Below are 19,513 nucleotides of genomic sequence, written 5' to 3' on the forward strand. Positions count from 1 at the left end.
AAGTTTATCATCTTAATCATTTTTAAGTGTATAGGTAGCAAGTGTTAAGTTTATTTACATTGTTGTGCAACTAATCTCCAGAACTTACTCATTTTGCAAAACTGAAACTATGCTCATAAAATAACTCTGAATTTTCCCTAGCCCCTGGCAACTATTCCACTTTCTGTATCTCTGAGTTTGACTACTCTAGGTACCTCATATACGTAAGTAGAATCCTATAGCATTTACCTTTTTATGACTCGCTTATTTCACTTACTACAGATGCCCTCAAAGTCTGCTGTATTGTAGCATGTGTCAGCACTTCCTTCCTTTTAAAGGCTGAATAATATTCCATCGTATGTATATAACACATTTATTTATCCATTCATCTCTTGATGAACACTTGGTTGTTTCCAGCTCTTGGCTTTTATGGATAATGCTGTTCTGAACATGGGTGTACAAATATCTCTTCAGGAGTCTGCTTTCACTTCTTTTGAATATAACCCATCAGTGGAATTTTGGGGTCATATGGTAATTCTATTTTTAATTTTTTGCAGAACTACTCTACTGTTTTGGGGTTGTTTTTTTTTTGCTTGTTTGTTTTAAGTAAGAGAGGAAGGGAGATAGAGAGACAGACTCCCACATGCGCCCTGACTGGGATCCACCCCCGTCTGGGGCTGATGCTCAAATCAACCGAGCTATCCTCAGCTCCTGAGGCTGAATACTTGGTCCAACAGAGCTATCCTCAGTGCCCAGGGCCACACTTGAACCAAGTGAGCCACTGGCTGCAGGAAAGGAAGAGGGAGAGAAGGGGGAGAGGATGGGGAAGAGAAGCAGATGGTTGCTTCTTCTTTGTGCCCTGACTGGGAATTGAACCTGGGATGTCCATACTCTGGGCCAATGCTCTATCCTCTGAGCCACTGGGCCTACTATACTGTTTTTCTTAGTGGCTGTACCATTTTACATTCCTACCAATAGTACAGAAGGGTTCTAATTTCTCCACATGCTCACCAATTCTTGTTACTTTCTGTTTTGTTTTGTTTTTCTTTTTATAGTCATCATCCTAAGGGTGATGACTTATTGTGGTTTTGACATACATTTCCCTAATTGTTTGTTGATTAGTGATGTTGAGCATCTTTTCATGTGCATGTTGACCATTTGTATGTCTTCTTTGAAGAAATGACTATTCAAGTCCTTTTAATTGAGTGGTTGTTGAGTTGCAGGAATTTTTTTTTTTAGTTTTTATTTATTCATTTTTAGAGAGATGAGAGAGAGAAGGGGGGCAGGAAACAGAAAGTATCAACTCCCATATGTGCCTTGGCCAGGCAAGCCGGAGATTTTGAGCCGGGGACTTCAGTGCTCCCAGGTCGACACTTTATCTATTAATATATATTCTGTTTATTAATCCCTTATTATATAATTTGAAAATATTTTCCTCCCATTCTGTAGGTTACCTTTTTATTCTGTTGATTTTGTCCTTTGATTTTTTCTTTAAAAAAAGTCTTTATTTAGATATTTTCATGCATGATGTGAGGTTAAGGGCCAACTTTATTTTTGTCTAAATAGTTAACAGTTGTTCTTTTTTTCCCCTCTCTTTTTGAGTGTACCATTCCTTTTTGTGATTCTATCCTACCATATTAAATCTACATCTGTATGTGTGTATATATGTATATGTGCAAAAGTTTTCTATTTTGTTCACTTTATCTGTTGATACTTAATCTGTTAGTTTTAAAATACATGATTGAGAAGTCTCTTGTCTTTTTTATATATTTTTTTTATCTCTTGACTTTTCCAGGTGAACCTTAAGACATTTACACATACTGTCTACAGTTATTTGGGTGTCTGTAGCTTGTTTTATGCTTCACTGGTATTTATTTATTTTTTCTAGATGGTGTATGCTTTATTTGGCTTTATTTTCCCCAAGGCTAGAGAAGATGAAAAAAAACCCATATTGGAATCTAAAATTTAAGACCATTTCAATGATTTTTATTCCCTCTTATGGAAAAGGAGGATGCTTTTAATTTCTTCTATGGTCTTCTTCTCTTTCTGAGCTTTTATGGTCTCATAGGCTCAGATTATCATCATTGCTAAGGTGTTTTTTCTTTATATATTTCACTATCAGATATTTTCCCCCAACATACCATTATGGAAATTTTCAAACATAAAGCCAAAGTTGAAAGAATTTTACAGCAAACACACACACACACACACACACACACACACACACACACAAATAAATAAATAAATATCTGGCCATCTCAATTCTACCATTAGCATTTAACTATACTTGCTTTAACATATGACATGTATATCAATTCATCCCTCCATCAATTAATTGAACTTATTTTTGATGCATTTCAAATTAATGCTTTTGCATTTAGCTATGATATAGTACTTATATTGATTAATTTTACTTACTAGTTTTACATAGCATCAGACTATAATGTTCTTTTAATATCACAGATGCTCAAGTCTTAGATTCTTCTTACTCTTTCTTTCTTGTTTGCTTCATAGGAATGTGTCTTTCAATAACTTTTTTAAGGAATGGTTCATACAGGGGATTTTTTCTGACCAGTAGTGTTGCTTAGAATGTTATTCTCTTGCCTTTGCATATGGTAGGCCTCCTGACTGGGTGATAAAATTCTTAGCCTTAGTGTTTTCATCACATTACTCGTGCCATTTATCTAGCAAACCTCGCCCCTTTATATATTTTTTCATTTAAGATGTATTTTGAATTCTGCATGAGATCTTTTAAGAATATTTGTATGGGAACAGGATTCTCATGTTTAGTATTATATTTTTATATAGTAGATACTATTAATTACTTATTAAATTTTGCCTTCTATACATTTCTGTCTAGTACTTATTTCCCTCCTGTGTGTCCTCAGATTATTTTAAATTAAAAACCAGAAAAATTTACTACTAAGAAATAATAATGTTAATATGTGCTTAGTGGCTTACTATCTTAGAAGCAAAATCCTAGAGGGTATAACTTTTTTATTTTTTCCTTGGAGTCGGAGGTATGAAGAAGGCTAGTTTGGGGATAGGTGTATAGTCCGTATGGAAGAAGTGTTTATTGCTTTTGGATTGGTTGTGGACAACAGAAATTTTATGCAAAAGCAGGATGCTGTGTTATATGGTGGTGTACTATCTCCTTTTTCACCTTTTTTAAAATTGAATTTATTAGGGTGATACTGGTCAAAAAAATTATATAGGTTTCAGGTGCACAGTTCCACCATCTGTATACTACATTGTGTGTTCACTACCCAAGTCAAGTCTCTATCACCAGTTACCCCTCTATCCCCTCTTCCACCCTCTCCCCCCACAGTCTCCACACAGCTGTGTGTGTCCAACAGTTTTTTCCCCTCAATCCTTCCACCACTCCCCTTGCTGAGATCCCCCCCCCCCAAAGCTGTCAACTTGTGTTTTCTGTATGAAATATTGTGAGGTGGATGAGTCTATGACTTATTCCTTTGTCTTCTATTTCTAAGGTTTTTGCTACCACTCTCGACTTTGTTTTTCATCTACCTCGGGTGCCTGGTGCCCTGAAGTTCTCACTTATTACTTACACTGGGCCTCCTTCCAAAAAGAATTAGTCTTCAGGTAATAAAAGACACAAATACAATAAAATCATTAAAAAAAGGATAAGGATAAGGATTTAGCAATAAAAGAATAGGTGATAATTGTATAGAATATCTTGAAAACACTGCAGTTCATCATAAAACTTAACCCTAAACAATCTGGTAGCAACTAGAAACAGAAAGATAAAATTTTTGCTATCTTACCGAGTTAAGATGTTGACTCATTCATAGAGAAAACTTTTTCTTGATTGTAAATGCTGAGAGGAATTTTTATATTGTTTTTTTCATATACAAGATCAATATAAGGAACAGTGTACTTGATTGTAGTTCTATACAGATGATATAATGCACATCTAATTATATCTAAAAAAAATAGTCAAAAGTATAATGTTAAAATATATACATACAGGTAGTTCTGGTGTGCCAGAATGATGTAATCTGGATATGATGCTTTTTAATTATTTCGCTGGATTGATTATTCCCAGCTTTTTCAGTCAGATTCCTCTTCTTTTTTTGTTGTTTTTATGTGGGTTTGTGTGTGTGTGTGTGTGTGTATGTGTGTGTGTTTGTGACAGAGACAGAGAGAGGGACAGATAGGGACAGACAGGAAGGGAGAGAGATGAGAAGCATCAGTTCTTCATTGCAGCATTTTAGTTGTTCATTGATTGCTTTCTCACATGTGCTTTAACCGGGGAGTTACAGCAGAGTGACCCCTTGCTCAAGCCAGTGGCCTTGGCCTCAAGCTGGTGAACCTTGCTCTGGCATCCACTTGGTGGTGAGGCATGGTGAAGCTGCAAGTGCTGACATTAAGGCAGCTGAGGAGTACATTGAACATTTTGTTGCGCTTATTGCAAAGGAAGGCTACATCCCCCAACAAGTGTTCAACTGTGATGAAACAGGATTGTTTTGGAAAAAATGCCCTGGAGGACTTTCATCACCACAGAGAAGAAGCTGCCAGGCCGTCTCACCCTTGCATTGTGTGCAAATGCTAGTGGTGACTGTAAAGTAAAGCCACTGCTAGTGTATCATTCCGAAAATCCTCGAGCCTTTAAGACTCACAAGATTCTTAAAGAAAAATTGCAGGTTATGTGGCACACCAATGCTAGGGCATGGGTTATGCAGCCATTTATTATTGAATGGGTAAATCTCGTCTTTGGTCCTGCAGTGAAGAAATATCTTCAAGAAAATAAACTCCCGATGAAAGCATTACTAATCCTTGATAATGCTGCAGCCCACCCACCTGGTCTTGAAGATGACATTTTCAATGAGTTCAAATTCATGAAAGTCCTCTACCTCACACCCCACATGACTTCGATCTTGCAACCTATGGATCAGCAGGTCATTTCCAACTTTAAAAAGCTTTACACAAAGCACTTGTTCCGCCGCAGCTTTGAGGTGACTGAGAATACAATTCTAACCCTTCGAGAGTTTTGGAAAGATCACTACAACATCGTGATATGTTTACACATTATTGACTTGGCATGGCAAGAGGTTACAAGAAGAACCTTGAACTCGGCATGGAAAAAGTTATGGCCTGATGTTGTTGCAGACAGGGACTTCGAAGGATTCAAACCAGAGACTGAGACCGAGGTAGAAGCGTTGGAGGAGATTGTGTTCCCTGGAAAGTCAATGGGTCTGGAGGTAGATTAGGGTGATGTAAACGAGCTCATGGAGGAACATGAGGAGGAACTCTCAACTGAGGAGTTGAAGGAGCTACAGATGATGCAACATACGGAGCTTCTGCAAAATATTAGTAGTGAGGAGGAGGTACAGTCGGAGGAAGTGATTCCTACAAGTGAAGTTAAAGACATGCTGGCAATGTGGGAGAAGCTTTCAAGTTTCATTGAAAAGAAACACCCAGAAAAAGTTTCAACTGGTCGTGCTTCAGCACTTTTTAATGACGTTTGTTACATTTCCATAACATTTTAAAAGGCAGGCAAAAGCAAACCTCTTTGGATAGATTTTTATTCAAAAGTCCTGCAAGTGAAAGTACCGAAAGCGCAGCCCAAAAGGCAAAAACAGGTGATGATTAAATGAAAAATACGTAATGTTAAGCTTAGGTTAAGTTTAAAGTTAAGAAAGTGCATTTTTTTTACAATTAAGTTTTTGTGGTTTCATTTTAAGTAAAGAAAGTGCAGTTTTAGTTTTGTTTAAAGTAAAGAAAATGCAGTTTTAGTTTACATTTAGTGTTAAGAAAGTGCATTTTTAGTTTCCATGTCTACAGTGCCTGCATCCCTTCCTCCCTCCCTCCTCCTCTGCCATTCACCTCCGTTAGCCTCACTCGTCTGTCTCTAAGATAAGAATACAGTACTAAATAACACTTTTTTCTTTTATTTCATATATTTTGTTATGCATTGGTAAAGTATACATGTGCATGTGTGTTTCTTAATTAAAAATGTCTTTTTTCATAATTTAGGATGATTTGGGGATGTTTCACAGGGCTGGAACGGATTAAATCTATTTCAGTTATTTTAAATGGGAGAAATTTGTTTGATATACGAGTTGACTGACAAGCTCGGTTACAGAGCAAATTAAACTTGTATTTCAAGGTACCACTGTATCCCATTTCTCATTATAATTTTTACACTTCAGTTTTTAGAGTTGAAAGAGATAATACTGTGATGGTTGCCAAGTGGACAGTTTCTAACTCCAGTATTCTTTTCACATTTATTAGCTGTAAGAAGCTTTCCCTTTTCATTTGTTTATATCAGTGTGGGCACCTGAGTTCTTATTTTAATCAATGGGTTATAATCAGTTACTATCATGAGTTCAAATTTGGTCAGTGGGAGTTCTTTCAGTCTGACTCCTATGTCTTTCTGACATGTCTCCATCATTCCTGGAATATGTTCTTTTGGCATAAGATGTTCCCAGACTCATTCCTAGAATCAGCCATTTCTCTAAGGCAGGGGTCCCCAAACTTTTTACACAGGGGGCCAGTTCGCTGTCCCTCAGACCGTTGGAGGGCTGGACTATAAAAAAAACTATGAACAGGCCCTGGCCGGTTGGCTCAGCGGTAGAGCTTCGGCCTAGCGTGCGGAGGACCCGGGTTCGATTCCCGGCCAGGGCACACAGGAGAAGCGCCCATTTGCTTCTCCACCCCTCCGCCGTGCTTTCCTCTCTGTCTCTCTCTTCCCCTCCCGCAGCCAAGGCTCCATTGGAGCGAAGATGGCCCGGGCGCTGGGGATGGCTCTGTGGCCTCTGCCTCAGGCGCTAGAGTGGCTCTGGTCGCAACATGGCGACGCCCAGGATGGGCAGAGCATCGCCCCCTGGTGGGCAGAGCGTCGCCCCCTGGTGGGCGTGCCGGGTGGATCCCGGTCGGGCGCATGCGGGAGTCTGTCTGACTGTCTCTCCCTGTTTCCAGCTTCAGAGAAATGAGAAGAAAAAAAAATTAAAAAAAAAAAAATTATGAACAAATCCCTGTGCACACTGCACATATCTTATTATTTATTTATTTATTTATTTATTTATTTATTTATTTATTTTGTATTTTTCTGAAGCTGGAAACGGGGAGAGACAGACTCCCGCATGCGCCCGACCGGGATCCACCCGGCACGCCCACCAGGGGGCGATGCTCCGCCCATCCGGGGTGTCGCTCTGTTGCAACCAGAGCCGTTCTAGCTCCTGAGGTAGAGGCCACAGAGCCATCCTCACCGCCCAGGCCCACTTTGCTCCAATGGAGCCCCGGCTGTGGGAGGAGAAGAGAGAGACAGAGAGGAAGGAGAGGGGGAGGGATGGAGAAGCAGATGGGCGCCTCTCCTGTGTGCCCTGGCCGGGAATCAAATCCGGGACTCCTGCACGCCAGGCCGATGCTCTACCACTGAGCCAACCGTCCAGGGCCATTAAGAAGCTTTGAAGAAACACATTCATGAGTGGAGAGGCCCCTGTATTTGGAAATTTATGGGAATATCAGTATAATTTCCAGTGTTACTTTTCAAAAACAAAAAGAAGAAACAGAAACACTTCCATTATGTTATTGCTTTAAATCATAATCAGTCATTGACCAGAATTTATCCTTGTCTTCTCTTAGAATGAAAGTCTAGTCACTCAGTCCTTTCTAATAGCTTGGTTTTCCTATGAATTGTTTGTAGCCCAGGCTAAAGAAAATATTTTCATGGATTACTAGTTTCTTATTAAAATAATGATTATAAATGAGCTCTCAGTGCTTCCAACTGGCTGACTGTGCCACTCTGGAAGTTTGGTTTCCTATAGTGTTTCTTAATCTTGTGGAAAGTATGCATCCTTTTTAAAGAAAATAGTCTTGTGGTTACCTGATGTTAATGGTGTTGATGCTCACGGCCTGAAGATTGTGCTGTATGTATGCTAAGGTACAGGCCTTTTGGGTTCAGCATGCCCATATGGGTAGTGCTTTATGACTCAAATCTTCCAGCATTGTTTTTGTATTTGAACTACAATGTACGTTTCATGCAGCAAGCTGCACTACTATTTAGCCTCCATTTGGCAAGAATATGTCATTTATATAAGTCCATCTTTGTTCTTTTCTCATTTGCCTACAACTGTCTAATTCAGATTGGCTTCTTAGTCATCAGGTAGTCATTAACATATGCTGTTACATATGAAATGCTATGTGATATGCTATGATTTATGAAAATGTATTCATAAATTTATAGATAATAATAGTTATAATTCTGAATATCTGTCTACTAACAAATGAGAAAAAACTGACAAATTAATCAGTTTAAAAGTAACAAAAACAGATTGCAGAAAATATAAGAAGTAAAATAGAAGACACAAATCTCTTTTAACTGCAGAACCCCAACATAGACACTATTAGAGGACTAGAATTTCCAGTCTTCTATTAAGGACTATGCATACAAGTTCTTTTAGATTTTGTTATTATAATGTGTTTATCATTACATATACTTGTTTCTCTTTCCAAGCTACATATAGGAGAGTTGTCTTCATTTACTGTGCCTTAAGAGTCAACTTTGAAAAGCAACAAATATTTATTCAGTAAATCTGTAGGATTAGAGTGCTATAAATCTTATAAATTTGGAATACATTTGTTTAGGGAACCATAGTTGCAGTACATTAGTTTACATTTCTCAGTAATCAACTGTCATAAAAAGAACACATTTGGCCCTGGCCGGTTGGCTCAGTGGTAGAGCGTCGGCCTGGCGTGCGGAAGTCCCGGGTTTGATTCCCGGCCAGGGCACACAGGAGAGGCGCCCATCTGCTTCTCCACCCTTCCCCCTCTCCTTCCTCTCTGTCTCTCTCTTCTCCTCCCGCAGCCGAGGCTCCATTGGAGCAAAAGATGGCCTGGGTGCTGGGGATGGCTCCTTGGCCTCTGCCCCAGGTGCTAGAGTGGCTCTGGTCGCGACAGAGCAACGCCCCGGAAGGGCAGAGCATCGCCCCCTGGTGGGCGTGCCGGGTGGATCCCTGTCGGGCGCATGCGGGAGTCTGTCTGACTGCCTCCCCGTTTCCAGCTTCAGAAAAATACAAAAGAAAAAAAAAAGAACACATTTATTTTATAACTACTAAGTTATATAAGGTCTGCACTTAAATGTTTATAATAACAAAGCACTCTCATTTATAAATCTATTCTTCAGTTGAATAGCACATATAATTTTAAAGGTTTCAATTTTTTGTCTTATCTATGTGTTTTTAGCAAAAGAAGATTTCACTGAAGCAGGAAAATACCTGAAAGGATGTGTTATCACTGGAATTTATTCTGAAGAAGATGTCTCAATACTGTAAGTTTATTGGTCTTCTAATTTTAGGGAGGAGGAAGTTTGCAAAATAATAAATTGTCTTTACACAGTTGGCTAAAAAGATAGGGCAGCAACATAACGATTTTTAATTTCCTTCTAGGAAGATATGGAAAGTACCACTTAGCTATTTAGAATTTTTAAGTACTATTTTATTTAGGCTCTGGGTTCTATTACCTGCAATTTTGATTCTTTGGAGTTGTCATGTTTTTTGGGGGGGGATTTTAATTCTTGAGTGTGTGGGTTTTGATTTGCTATCAAGATATAAATAAAAATCAAAGTTTTTTCAGATTTCTCCCAGAGTTTTAATTGATGTAACTATACCTGATAATTCTACCTAATTTTGAGTTACTGCTAACATACATTTAATTAGTACTTTTTAAAGCCTTAAGTTGCTTTATTTGTATAATTTGGGGCTCCTGTGAACTACCAAGTATTTCAATTGTTTCTGAATGAAAGACTAACCTGAAAATTTGAGATGATCACATTCTGCATAATGGCTCATTTTCTTTTCTTTCTTTTTTTTTAATTTTTTTATTTTTCTGAAGTGAGAAGTGGACAGACTCCTGCATGCATCCAACCGGGATCCACCCGGCATGCCGACCAGGGGGTGATGCTCTGACCATCTGGGCTGTTGCTCCATTGCAATTGGAGGCATTTTAGCGCTTGAGGCATAGGCCAGCTTTGCTCTAATGGAGCCTTGGCTACAGGAGGGGAAGAGAGATAGAGAGAAAGGAGATGGGGAAGGTTGGAGAAGCAGATGGGCACTTCTCCTGTGTGCCCTGGCAGGGAATCAAACCCAGGACTTCCATGCACCAGGCTGACGCTCTACCACTGAGCGAGCTGGCCAGGGCCTATAATGGCTCATTTTCAAGTGCAAGTGGAATTGTTGAGCCCAATAATTTGTCTTTCTTACCTTCTGACTATCATATTTCTTTTGTTTTAATTTTTGTCTTTTCCAAGTGAGATGAGGGGAGATAGGCTTCCATATGTGCCCCGACTTGGATATACCCAGCAAGCCCTGTGTGAGATGATGCTCTGCCCATCTGGGGCCATGCTCACAACTGAGCTTTTTTAGAGCCTGAGGCAGAGACTCCATGGAGCCATCATCAGCACCCAGTGCCAGCATGCTCAAACCAATCGAGCCATGGCTGCTGCAGGAGAAGAAAGAGAGAGAGAGGAAAGGGGGAGGTGAGGAAGGGGTGGAGAAGCAGATGGTTGCTTCTCCTGTGTGCCCTGACTGGGAATCAAACCTGGGACTTCCACATGCCAGGCTGACACTCTACCGCTGAGCCAACCAGCCAGGGCCTCATATTTCTAATTGTGATTTCTGACCTTAAATCTTTCATGCTGTACACTGGTAACATGTGCTCTTGATGATAAAGCTCCTGTTCTATCCATGAAATTAGTAACTTTTTATAAAGATTTTATTTACTCTTTTTTTTTTTTTTTTTTTTTTTCATTTTTCTGAAGCTGGAAACGGGGAGAGACAGTCAGACAGACTCCCGCATGCGCCCGACCGGGATCCACCCGGCACGCCCACCAGGGGCGACGCTCTGCCCACCAGGGGGCGATGCTCTGCCCGTCCTGGGCGTCGCCATATTGCGACCAGAGCTACTCTAGCGCCTGAGGCAGAGGCCACAGAGCCATCCCCAGCGCCCAGGCCATCTCTGCTCCAATGGAGCCTTAGCTGCGGGAGGGGAAGAGAGAGACAGAGAGGAAAGCGCGGCGGAGGGGTGGAGAAGCAAATGGGCGCTTCTCCTGTGTGCCCTGGCTGGGAATCGAACCCGGGTCCTCCGCACGCTAGGCCGACGCTCTACCGCTGAGCCAACCGGCCAGGGCTATTTACTCATTTTATAGAGAGGAGGGAGAGAGAAGGGGAGGGTGGAACAGGAAGCATCAACCCCTATTTGTTTCCCACGTGTGCCTTGACCAGGCAAGCCGAGGGTTTCGAACCATCGACCTCAGCTTTCTACTTTATCTACTGTGCCACCACAGGTCAAGCAAAATCAGTAATTTCAAAGTATACTGAACTCCAGATCTTTAGGAAACATGAAACCTACTCACCTAACACATGGACAGTCACCTACTATCTGTTTCTCTGCCATCTTTGTGCATTTAACTATGGCCCAAAATGCTGGACTAGTCATTCTGAGGGTGTGTTTTGTTTATAACCACGTGGTCAACTGAGAAGGTTTGGCAGGTAATCTGAAGACTGACCTCTTGACTTTGTTCTAGCCTAAAGTAAGTTTTTACATGATAGGAATGTGACTGTATCACTGGTAATTTCACACAAAGCATCTTTTTCTCTTTTACTTAGTGATTTTCTTTTAGGTGTAGTTGGCAGCAGTAGTGGAAGACGGAGCTGGTTTGGGCTCTGTTTCAGTGGAGAAAAAACAGACTGTGTCTAGAGTACCTCGGTTTGAATACCTTCTGCTGTTTATCACTCTTGAGTCCTTGTTTCCTCTTTGGTAAGATGGGAGTGATAGTGCCTGCTTTGTAGGGCTCTTCTGAAGCTTAAAGGAAAACTTAACTGAAAGCATTTGGTGTAGTGCCTGAAAATAGTAGGTTTCTAGTAAATGCGTATCTCCTTGCTTGACAGTACAGTGAGCAGTCCAGAAAGTTTGAGAACCATTCAGTGTGTTCCTAATCCTATTTAGACATTTTCTTTCATTTTTTTTTTTTAAGTGAGAGAAAGAAAGGAGATAGGGAGGCAGAGTCCCACATGCACCCTGACCAGGATCCACCTGGCAACCCCTGTCTGGAGATGATAACTTGAATCAATCGAGCCATTCTTATCACCTGCAGCTGACACTTGAACCAGTCGAGCTACTATCTGCGAGAGGGGAAGAGAAAAAGAAGGGGAAGAGAAAGAGGGAGAGAAGCAGATGGTCACTCTTCATGTGTGTCCTGACCAGGGATCAAACTTGGGACGTCCACATGCAGGGCTGATGCTCTATCCACTGAGCCAAACAGCCAGGGCCTAGACATTTTCTTGATGAGTAAATTGTCTAGAAAAATAACTGCATAGATTATTATCTGTTGCTTTCTTTTACTTGATGTTGTCAAGGCTACAGAAGGTAAATTTGGCCTATAAATTGAGTTCATTTATTCCTTGGTAGTAGGGCTTCCCATTTGCTGCCTTCCACTGTGATCTTTTGTCCTCACTGTTTGTTTTTGATGACTTGCTATATAGTTCAATTGAAAAGTCTAGCCTGACCAGGCGGTGGCACAAGTGGATAGAGCAGAGGTCAGGAACCTATGGCTTGTGAGCCACATGTGGCTCTTTTGATGGCTGCATCTGGCTCGCAGACAAATATTTAATAAAAAAAATAACAACATTGAAAATATAAAACATTCTCATGTATTATAATCCATTCATTTCCTACCGCTCCTGTTCATGGTTGCAGGTGGCTGGAACCAATCACAGCTGTCTTCCGGGACAACACCAAATTTTTATTGGATAATGCCTAATGTATACAGGTCATTGTATGGCTCTCACGGAATTGCATTTTAAAACATGTGGCGCCCTGGCTGGTTGGCTTAGCGGTAGAGCGTCGGCCTGGCGTGTGGGGGACCCGGGTTCGATTCCCGGCCAGGGCACACAGGAGAAGCGTCCATTTGCTTCTCCACCCCCACCCCCTTCTTCCTCTCTGTCTCTCTCTTCCCCTTCCACAGCCGAGGCTCCATTGGAGCAAAGATGGCCCGGGCGCTGGGGATGGCTCCTTGGCCTCTGCCCCAGGCACTAGAGTGGCTCTGGTCGCCGCAGAGTGACGCCCCGGAGGGGCAGAGCATCGCCCCCTGGTGGACAGAGTGTCGCCCCTGGTGGGTATGCCGGGTGGATCCCAGTCGGGCGCATGCTGGAGACTGTCTGACTGTCTCTCCCCGTTTCCAGTTTCAGAAAAAATACAAAAAAACAAACAAACAAAAAAAACCCCACATGTGGCGTTCATGGCTCTCTCAGCCAAAATGGTTCCTGACCCCTGGGCTAGAGTATCGGACTGGGATGCAGAGGACCCAGGTTCAAAACCCTAAGGTCGTTGGCTTGAGTGGAGGCTCACCAACTTGAGCGCTGGCTCACCAGCTTGAGCACGGGGTCACTGGCTTGAGCCCAAGGTTGCTGGCTTGAGCAAGGGGTCACTCTCTCTGCTCTAGCCTCTTGGCAAAGGCACATATGAGAAAGCAATCAATGAACAACTAAGGTGCTGCAACGAAGAATTGATGCTTCTCATCTCTTCCTTCCTATCTGTCCCTCTTTCTGTCTCTCTCTCTCTCTGTCTCTGTCACACACACACACACACAAATTAAATATATATATTTCTTCATAGGTCAAATAAGTATACTGCAACTATTCCAGCCCTGCTGCTTGCCAGACACAAAGAAGACAAAGTAGAGAGCATTCCATTAGCTAACACCCATGTGCAAAAAATAGTTGAAATAATAACAAACGCACTACTGGAGACATTTGTGAGTATATTTTATAACAAGGTTATTATTTGAAATAAGGATATCTAGATCAGTTAAAAATAGTTTATTTCAATATGTGGTTTTCCAGCTTTTGTTGGCATAGGGTGTTTGTGAGCTGAGGATTCACTGGGTCGCTCTGTTTTATTGTTCAGTCACTGTGCATAAAGCTCTGGTCCACTGCCAAAAGTTTACACGTCTTGGATTGTTTTTATTGCTGAGACTAGTGTAGCTGATGGCCAGTTGAAGTACTTAATCTAGGCTAAAACCTGATATAAAGCACATGGATTCCAGAGAGTCAGACTGCTCAGCTTCAAATCCCTGCTCAATTCCTCACTGGCACTATGTTAACTTCTCCAAGTCTCAGTTTCCACAAGTGTATAATGTAAGCAATAGTAGCACCTACAGGGGGTTATTGTAAGGACTAAGTGAGATTTGCATTCAGTGTTTGGCCTCTGGTAAACATTCAACAAGTGTTAGCTGGTATTTTTTATTATTTATACAGTTTTAGAACAAAATACTGACTTATGAAAGGCCTTTTTCAGTGCTTTGTATAATAGTGGATTCAGTGGCACAAGAGATGTAATCTACATTTCTTGATTTCAGTTGTTTTGCATTTATATTGAGCATAACTAGATTATTATAAATTTATCTTTTCTACAATTATAAAGTGACATGAGCACTTTATCATCTGTAAATACTGAACAAATACCTTCTTTTTATGTTGTGATGATCTAAATGACAGTACATTTTAGGCTCAAATAAAGACTGTAGCCTCAATAACTAAATATTTTTGTTACCTTGATTCTGTTCCCTCATTAAAAGGAATAAAATAAAAGTTACAGGTTATAATTAATCAAATTATTAATATTTTTAAGATGTAATTTTCTAAATTATTTACTAAAGTAAGTTTTATCTCTATTCTTCCTTTTTTTTAGTTTTATCTTTAATAACATATTATTAAGTGAATATTTCTTTAGCAATTACATAAGTAATATTTTTGGAATTATTATAAGCCTTTATTTTTTTCCAGATAATACAGAAAACCATAAAGAAGAAATTTAGAATGAACCATAACCCCTTTAACCAAGTTTAAATATGGTGATATATTAGCCCAGACTTTAAAAAATTCCATTTGTATATATATATTTGTCTTTTTGTATATTAAGGGATATTGTCATCAAGAAATAAAGTGAGACATATTGGTTTTTAATGTATGTATAATAATCTGTTGTACTAGAAAACCCACAATGTATTTAATTAATTGGGGTTTTTTTTTAATAATTTTATTTTTTTAATGGGGTGACATCAATAAGTCAGGATACATATATTCAAAGATAACAAGTCCAGGTTATCTTGTCATTCAATTATGTTGCGTACCCATCACCCAAAGTCAGATTGTCCTCTGTCACTTTCTATCTAGTTTTCTTTGTGCCCCTCCCCCTCCCCCTTTCCCTCTCCCTTTTCTCCCTCTCCCACGTAACCACCACACTCTTATCAATGTCTCTTAGTTTCACTTTTATGTCCCACCTACGTATGGAATAATGCAGTTCCTGGTTTTTTCTGATTTACTTATTTCGCTTCGTATCATGTTATCAAGATCCCACCATTTTGCTGTAAAAGTTCCAATATCATCATTTCTTATGGCTGAGTAGTATTCCATAGTGTATATGTGCCACATCTTCTTTATCCAGTCATCTATTGACGGGCTTTTTGGTTGTTTCCATGTCCTGGCCACTGTGAACAATGCTGCAATAAACATGGGGCTGCATGTGTCTTTACGTATCAATGTTTCTGAGTTTTTGGGGTATATACCCAGTAGAGGGATTGCTGGGTCATAAGGTAGTTCTATTTTCAGTTTTTTGAGGAACCACCATACTTTCTTCCATAATGGTTGTACTACTTTACATTCCCACCAACAGTGGATGAGGGTTCCTTTTTCTTCACAATGTATTTAATTAATTGGGGGTTTTTTGACAGAGAGACAGCAGGGAGAGGGATAGATAGGGACAGACAGATAAGAAGAGAGAGAGAGAAGAAGCGTCCATTCTTCGCTGCGGCACCTTCGTTGTTCGTTAATTGCTTTCTCAGATGTGCCTTGTCCTGGGGGGCTACAGCAGAGTGAGTGACCCCTTGCTCAAGCCAGGGACCTTGGGCTCAAGCCAGCGACCTTGGCTTCAAGCCACCAACCTTTGGGCTCAAGCCAGAAACCATGGGGTTATGTCTATGATCCCATGCTCAAGCCAGTGACCCCGTGCTCAAGCTGGTGAGCCTATGCTCAAGTCAGATGAACTTGCACTCAAGCTGGTGACCTCGGGGTTTTAAACCTGGGTCCTCTGCGTCCCAGTCTGACGCTCCATCTACTACGCCATGGCCTGGTCAGGCTCATTAGTTTTTTGTTGTTGTTGATGAATGTTTAAGTTGTCTTTAGTTTGTTTGTTTTTTCACTTAGGGACCATCCTTATAGCTAGTCTTTAGGTGTCTCCATGGTTATATACTTAGGTATATTTATAGAATTTGAATTTCTCTTCCAAAGGATGGGCACATTTTTAAAGCTTCTGATACTTATTCCTGTTTTGCTCAACAGAAGGTTTGTATTGTTTTACTCGTTTTGCCTAACAGATAAAATAAAAATTAGTATCAATTTGTTTCTTTAAGATTATAATCTTTCAGGCTGGGAAATTTAAGGCAAACTTAACTGTTAAAATCTGTTTATAGTTTAGGCAAACATGATAAGCATCGTGGCAGTATTTCAGCTTACAGTGTTTTGGTTTGCAGTGTTCTACTAAATACTGAACACCTATAATAAAAAAATTATTTTGCTTTTGGTTTATGATGTTTCTGTAAATTAAAAAACCCTCAAGTGGTTATTAAATTTCCACAAACTGCTCTGTGTTAGAGGTTTAAGTCTCATCGTCAGGCCTGCGCATAGGTACTAGGAAGACTGGTTCTTTGATCTGGAGAGGAAGAGTAGTGAATGAACAGATAGTAAATATTTTTATATGGTGTCAATTTTTTATTTTAGTAAACTTGAAGGTTAATAATGCCCGAAAATGAAAAACACGATAACTGTATGTTTAGTGTTTTTTGTGGATACATCAAGTTTCTTTTTTATGATTTTACAAGGAATAAGAGTAACAGAACTCACACAATTATAGCCTCTTATATACTCAAATAGCTAAAGGTCACCTTCCAGTTCCCACACTTGATGACCTTTTCTGTTTTTCCTTAGTCTCTCAGTAGCAATCAAAACTGTTAACTATAGGGGGAAAAAAAAAGAGAAAGAGGAAGGGTATAGAGGGGTAGGAAGAAACAGAAAACTGTTAATTATGTCATCCACAATCTCCACTACCCTTTTTTTTAGCTTTATTTTGAAACCCTGGTTGTCATACATTGAATTGTTTATTGGATCACAGCAGATTGTAGACCTGTCTCCTCCTCTGAAGTATGCACTCTTTGAGAGCAGGGAGAGTATCTGATTCTGTTTGACCAATACCCAGCATAACATCTTTAATTTTGTAGTTCTCAGGTGTTTGAGATGAGAGGTGGTGGCTCCATCCCACTGAATGTTTTCAATCTGTTCAGAGTGAGATCTGTTGGCCTGAAAAGATCTGTAGGTTTTACAAAAGGCGTGTAACTCCTGTACAAGATAAAGATGACATTTAACACAAGAAGACAACGTAGGGGAATTTGGAGAAGAAGGGATTGAAGACTTAAGTCATGAAAAAGGAAGGTGTGAGAAGTGATTTTGAGTGTGAAAAAGAGGGAATTTGAAGAAAAATGAGAATTGGCAGAGGAAAGTGGCTTTGAAAACTAAATAGAGAAAAGTACATGCCAGATTTTGATGTTTGAGGATGATGAACCTGTTCTGTGTTCTGAAGTTGTTGGCATAGTGAAAACTATAAGTTGTTCATCTGGATTTCTAGTGTGATCCATTGAAATGTGGAGCTGGTGCTAGTTTCAGATCTTCTTCCTATTAGCTGAGTGGCTGTGGCGAGTCATTTTCTCTCCATTGGTTTCCTCCTGGGTCCCCTGGACATTCTTTATCTGATAGAGGATGATTTAATCTAGCTTGTAGGTAAATCCAGATGATGAAATAATAGATGTGGAATGAAAAATGAAAAATGGTAAAGTCTTTAATATTTTAAGTCATTGCTGCCTGACCAGGCGGTGGCGCAGTGGATAGAGCGTCGGACTAGGATGTGGAAGGACCCAGGTTCGAGACCCCGAGGTCACCAGCTTGGACTCAAGGTCGCTGGCTCGAGCAAGGGGTTACTTGGTCTGCTAAAGGCCCACGGTCAAGGCACATAGAGAAAGCAATCAATGAACAACCAAGGTGTCGCAACGAAAAACTGATAATTGATGCTTCTCATCTCTCTCCGTTCTTGTCTGTCTGTCCCTATCTATCCCTCTCTCTGACTCTGTCTCTGTCTCTGTAAAAAAAAAAAAGGTCATTGCTATTTTTAATTCTAAATATGTTAATATTGTTTGATGCTCTTTCCAGTTCTTATTACACATTGTCCTTTATAAATATATAAAAATAGTTATTCTCTTAATTAATAAAGAATAAGAGGGTAAGGTTTCTTCTTATAGTTTTTTGTTATTTTAAACCCAAAAGACAGGAGACTGTTTGTTTTAATATATTTTTTGTTACTTTAATTATGCTAAAAATCTGTAATACTGAAACAAAGTGAGATCTTATTTTTATTTCAACTAATCATAAGTATTAAAAGTTATATCTCTGAAGCTCAGCTTAATTTTTTTTCAGAAATTTTATGTTAGAGAAAGATCTGAGTGTTTTCTCTGCCACATGTACATTGTCCACTCTGGTCCAGATTTTAGCATAAGAAATCATTAAGCATGTTACATCCTTGTGAAATAGGATGCTCCTTTAAGTTATTTTTAAATTCTATTAGTACTTTTATTTTGAGAATAATTTTACTAAGATAAAGTAGGCTTAAATAAAAAATAACTCTTGAGATTTATAGTTAATAGTAGTATAGCCTATCTCTTATATGGTAATATGTTTGAATTACATTTTACAAACTAAAATTACAAGAGTGATTTGAACATTATTTTCTGTTTTATGCATCATCATCATTCTCCTTTTTAACAGCCAGAAATCACTGTGGAAAACCTTCCCACTTATTTAAGGCTTCAGAAACCATTACTAATTTTATTCAGTGATGGCAGCATGAACCCACAGTATCAAAAAGCAGTATCGACACTGGTAAAAGAGAAACACTTGGATTCAGTTATCCCTTGTTGGTTAAATCTGTGAGTATATTTTTATCTTTTAATAAATGTAAAAGGTAAAGAAAGTATATAATTGTTACATTTTCATTAGGAAATGAAACTCTCTAACTCTACCTTTGGAATTAATATTTTGGGACCAATGTATGTCATCATGGTATTTTAGTAACTAAACTCTCTTAGATGATCTAAAATGACCTTATTTTAGATCAAGTTCCATACTACAGTAATTTTTTTCTGGTTTTTTTTTCAGCTATTTTAAGACAAAATTGTAAGATATTTCTAGTTACATTGTGATGATTTGATATATTGTATACATTGTTAAAGGATTCTCCATCTAGTCAATTAACACATCCATCACCTCACCTATTTATATGCACACACATATTTAAATTGGGGGTGATTGAGAACATTTGACTCGCCTAGTAAATTTCAATTATACAGTATAGTGTTATCAACTCTAGCCACCATGTACTCTGAACATTTGTACTCTTTTAGCATCCTCTCTTT

The 19,513-nt window shown here is 39.5% G+C and overlaps 1 protein-coding gene across 2 annotated transcripts in view; it reads left to right on the plus strand.

Annotated features, from left to right (window-relative positions):
* Positions 1–19,513, plus strand: part of TXNDC16 (thioredoxin domain containing 16) — an 80,878-nt gene that overhangs the window by 51,253 nt on the left and 10,112 nt on the right. For both annotated transcript variants that reach the window (XM_066276178.1, XM_066276176.1), the window contains 3 exons: positions 9,187–9,271; positions 13,615–13,753; positions 18,867–19,027. In XM_066276178.1, the coding sequence (XP_066132275.1) occupies positions 9,187–9,271; positions 13,615–13,753; positions 18,867–19,027 (385 nt within the window). The remainder of the gene's footprint in view (positions 1–9,186; positions 9,272–13,614; positions 13,754–18,866; positions 19,028–19,513) is intronic.

The sequence above is a fragment of the Saccopteryx bilineata genome, chromosome 4 (genome assembly GCF_036850765.1).
Source record: "Saccopteryx bilineata isolate mSacBil1 chromosome 4, mSacBil1_pri_phased_curated, whole genome shotgun sequence".
Lineage (NCBI taxonomy): Eukaryota > Metazoa > Chordata > Mammalia > Chiroptera > Emballonuridae > Saccopteryx > Saccopteryx bilineata.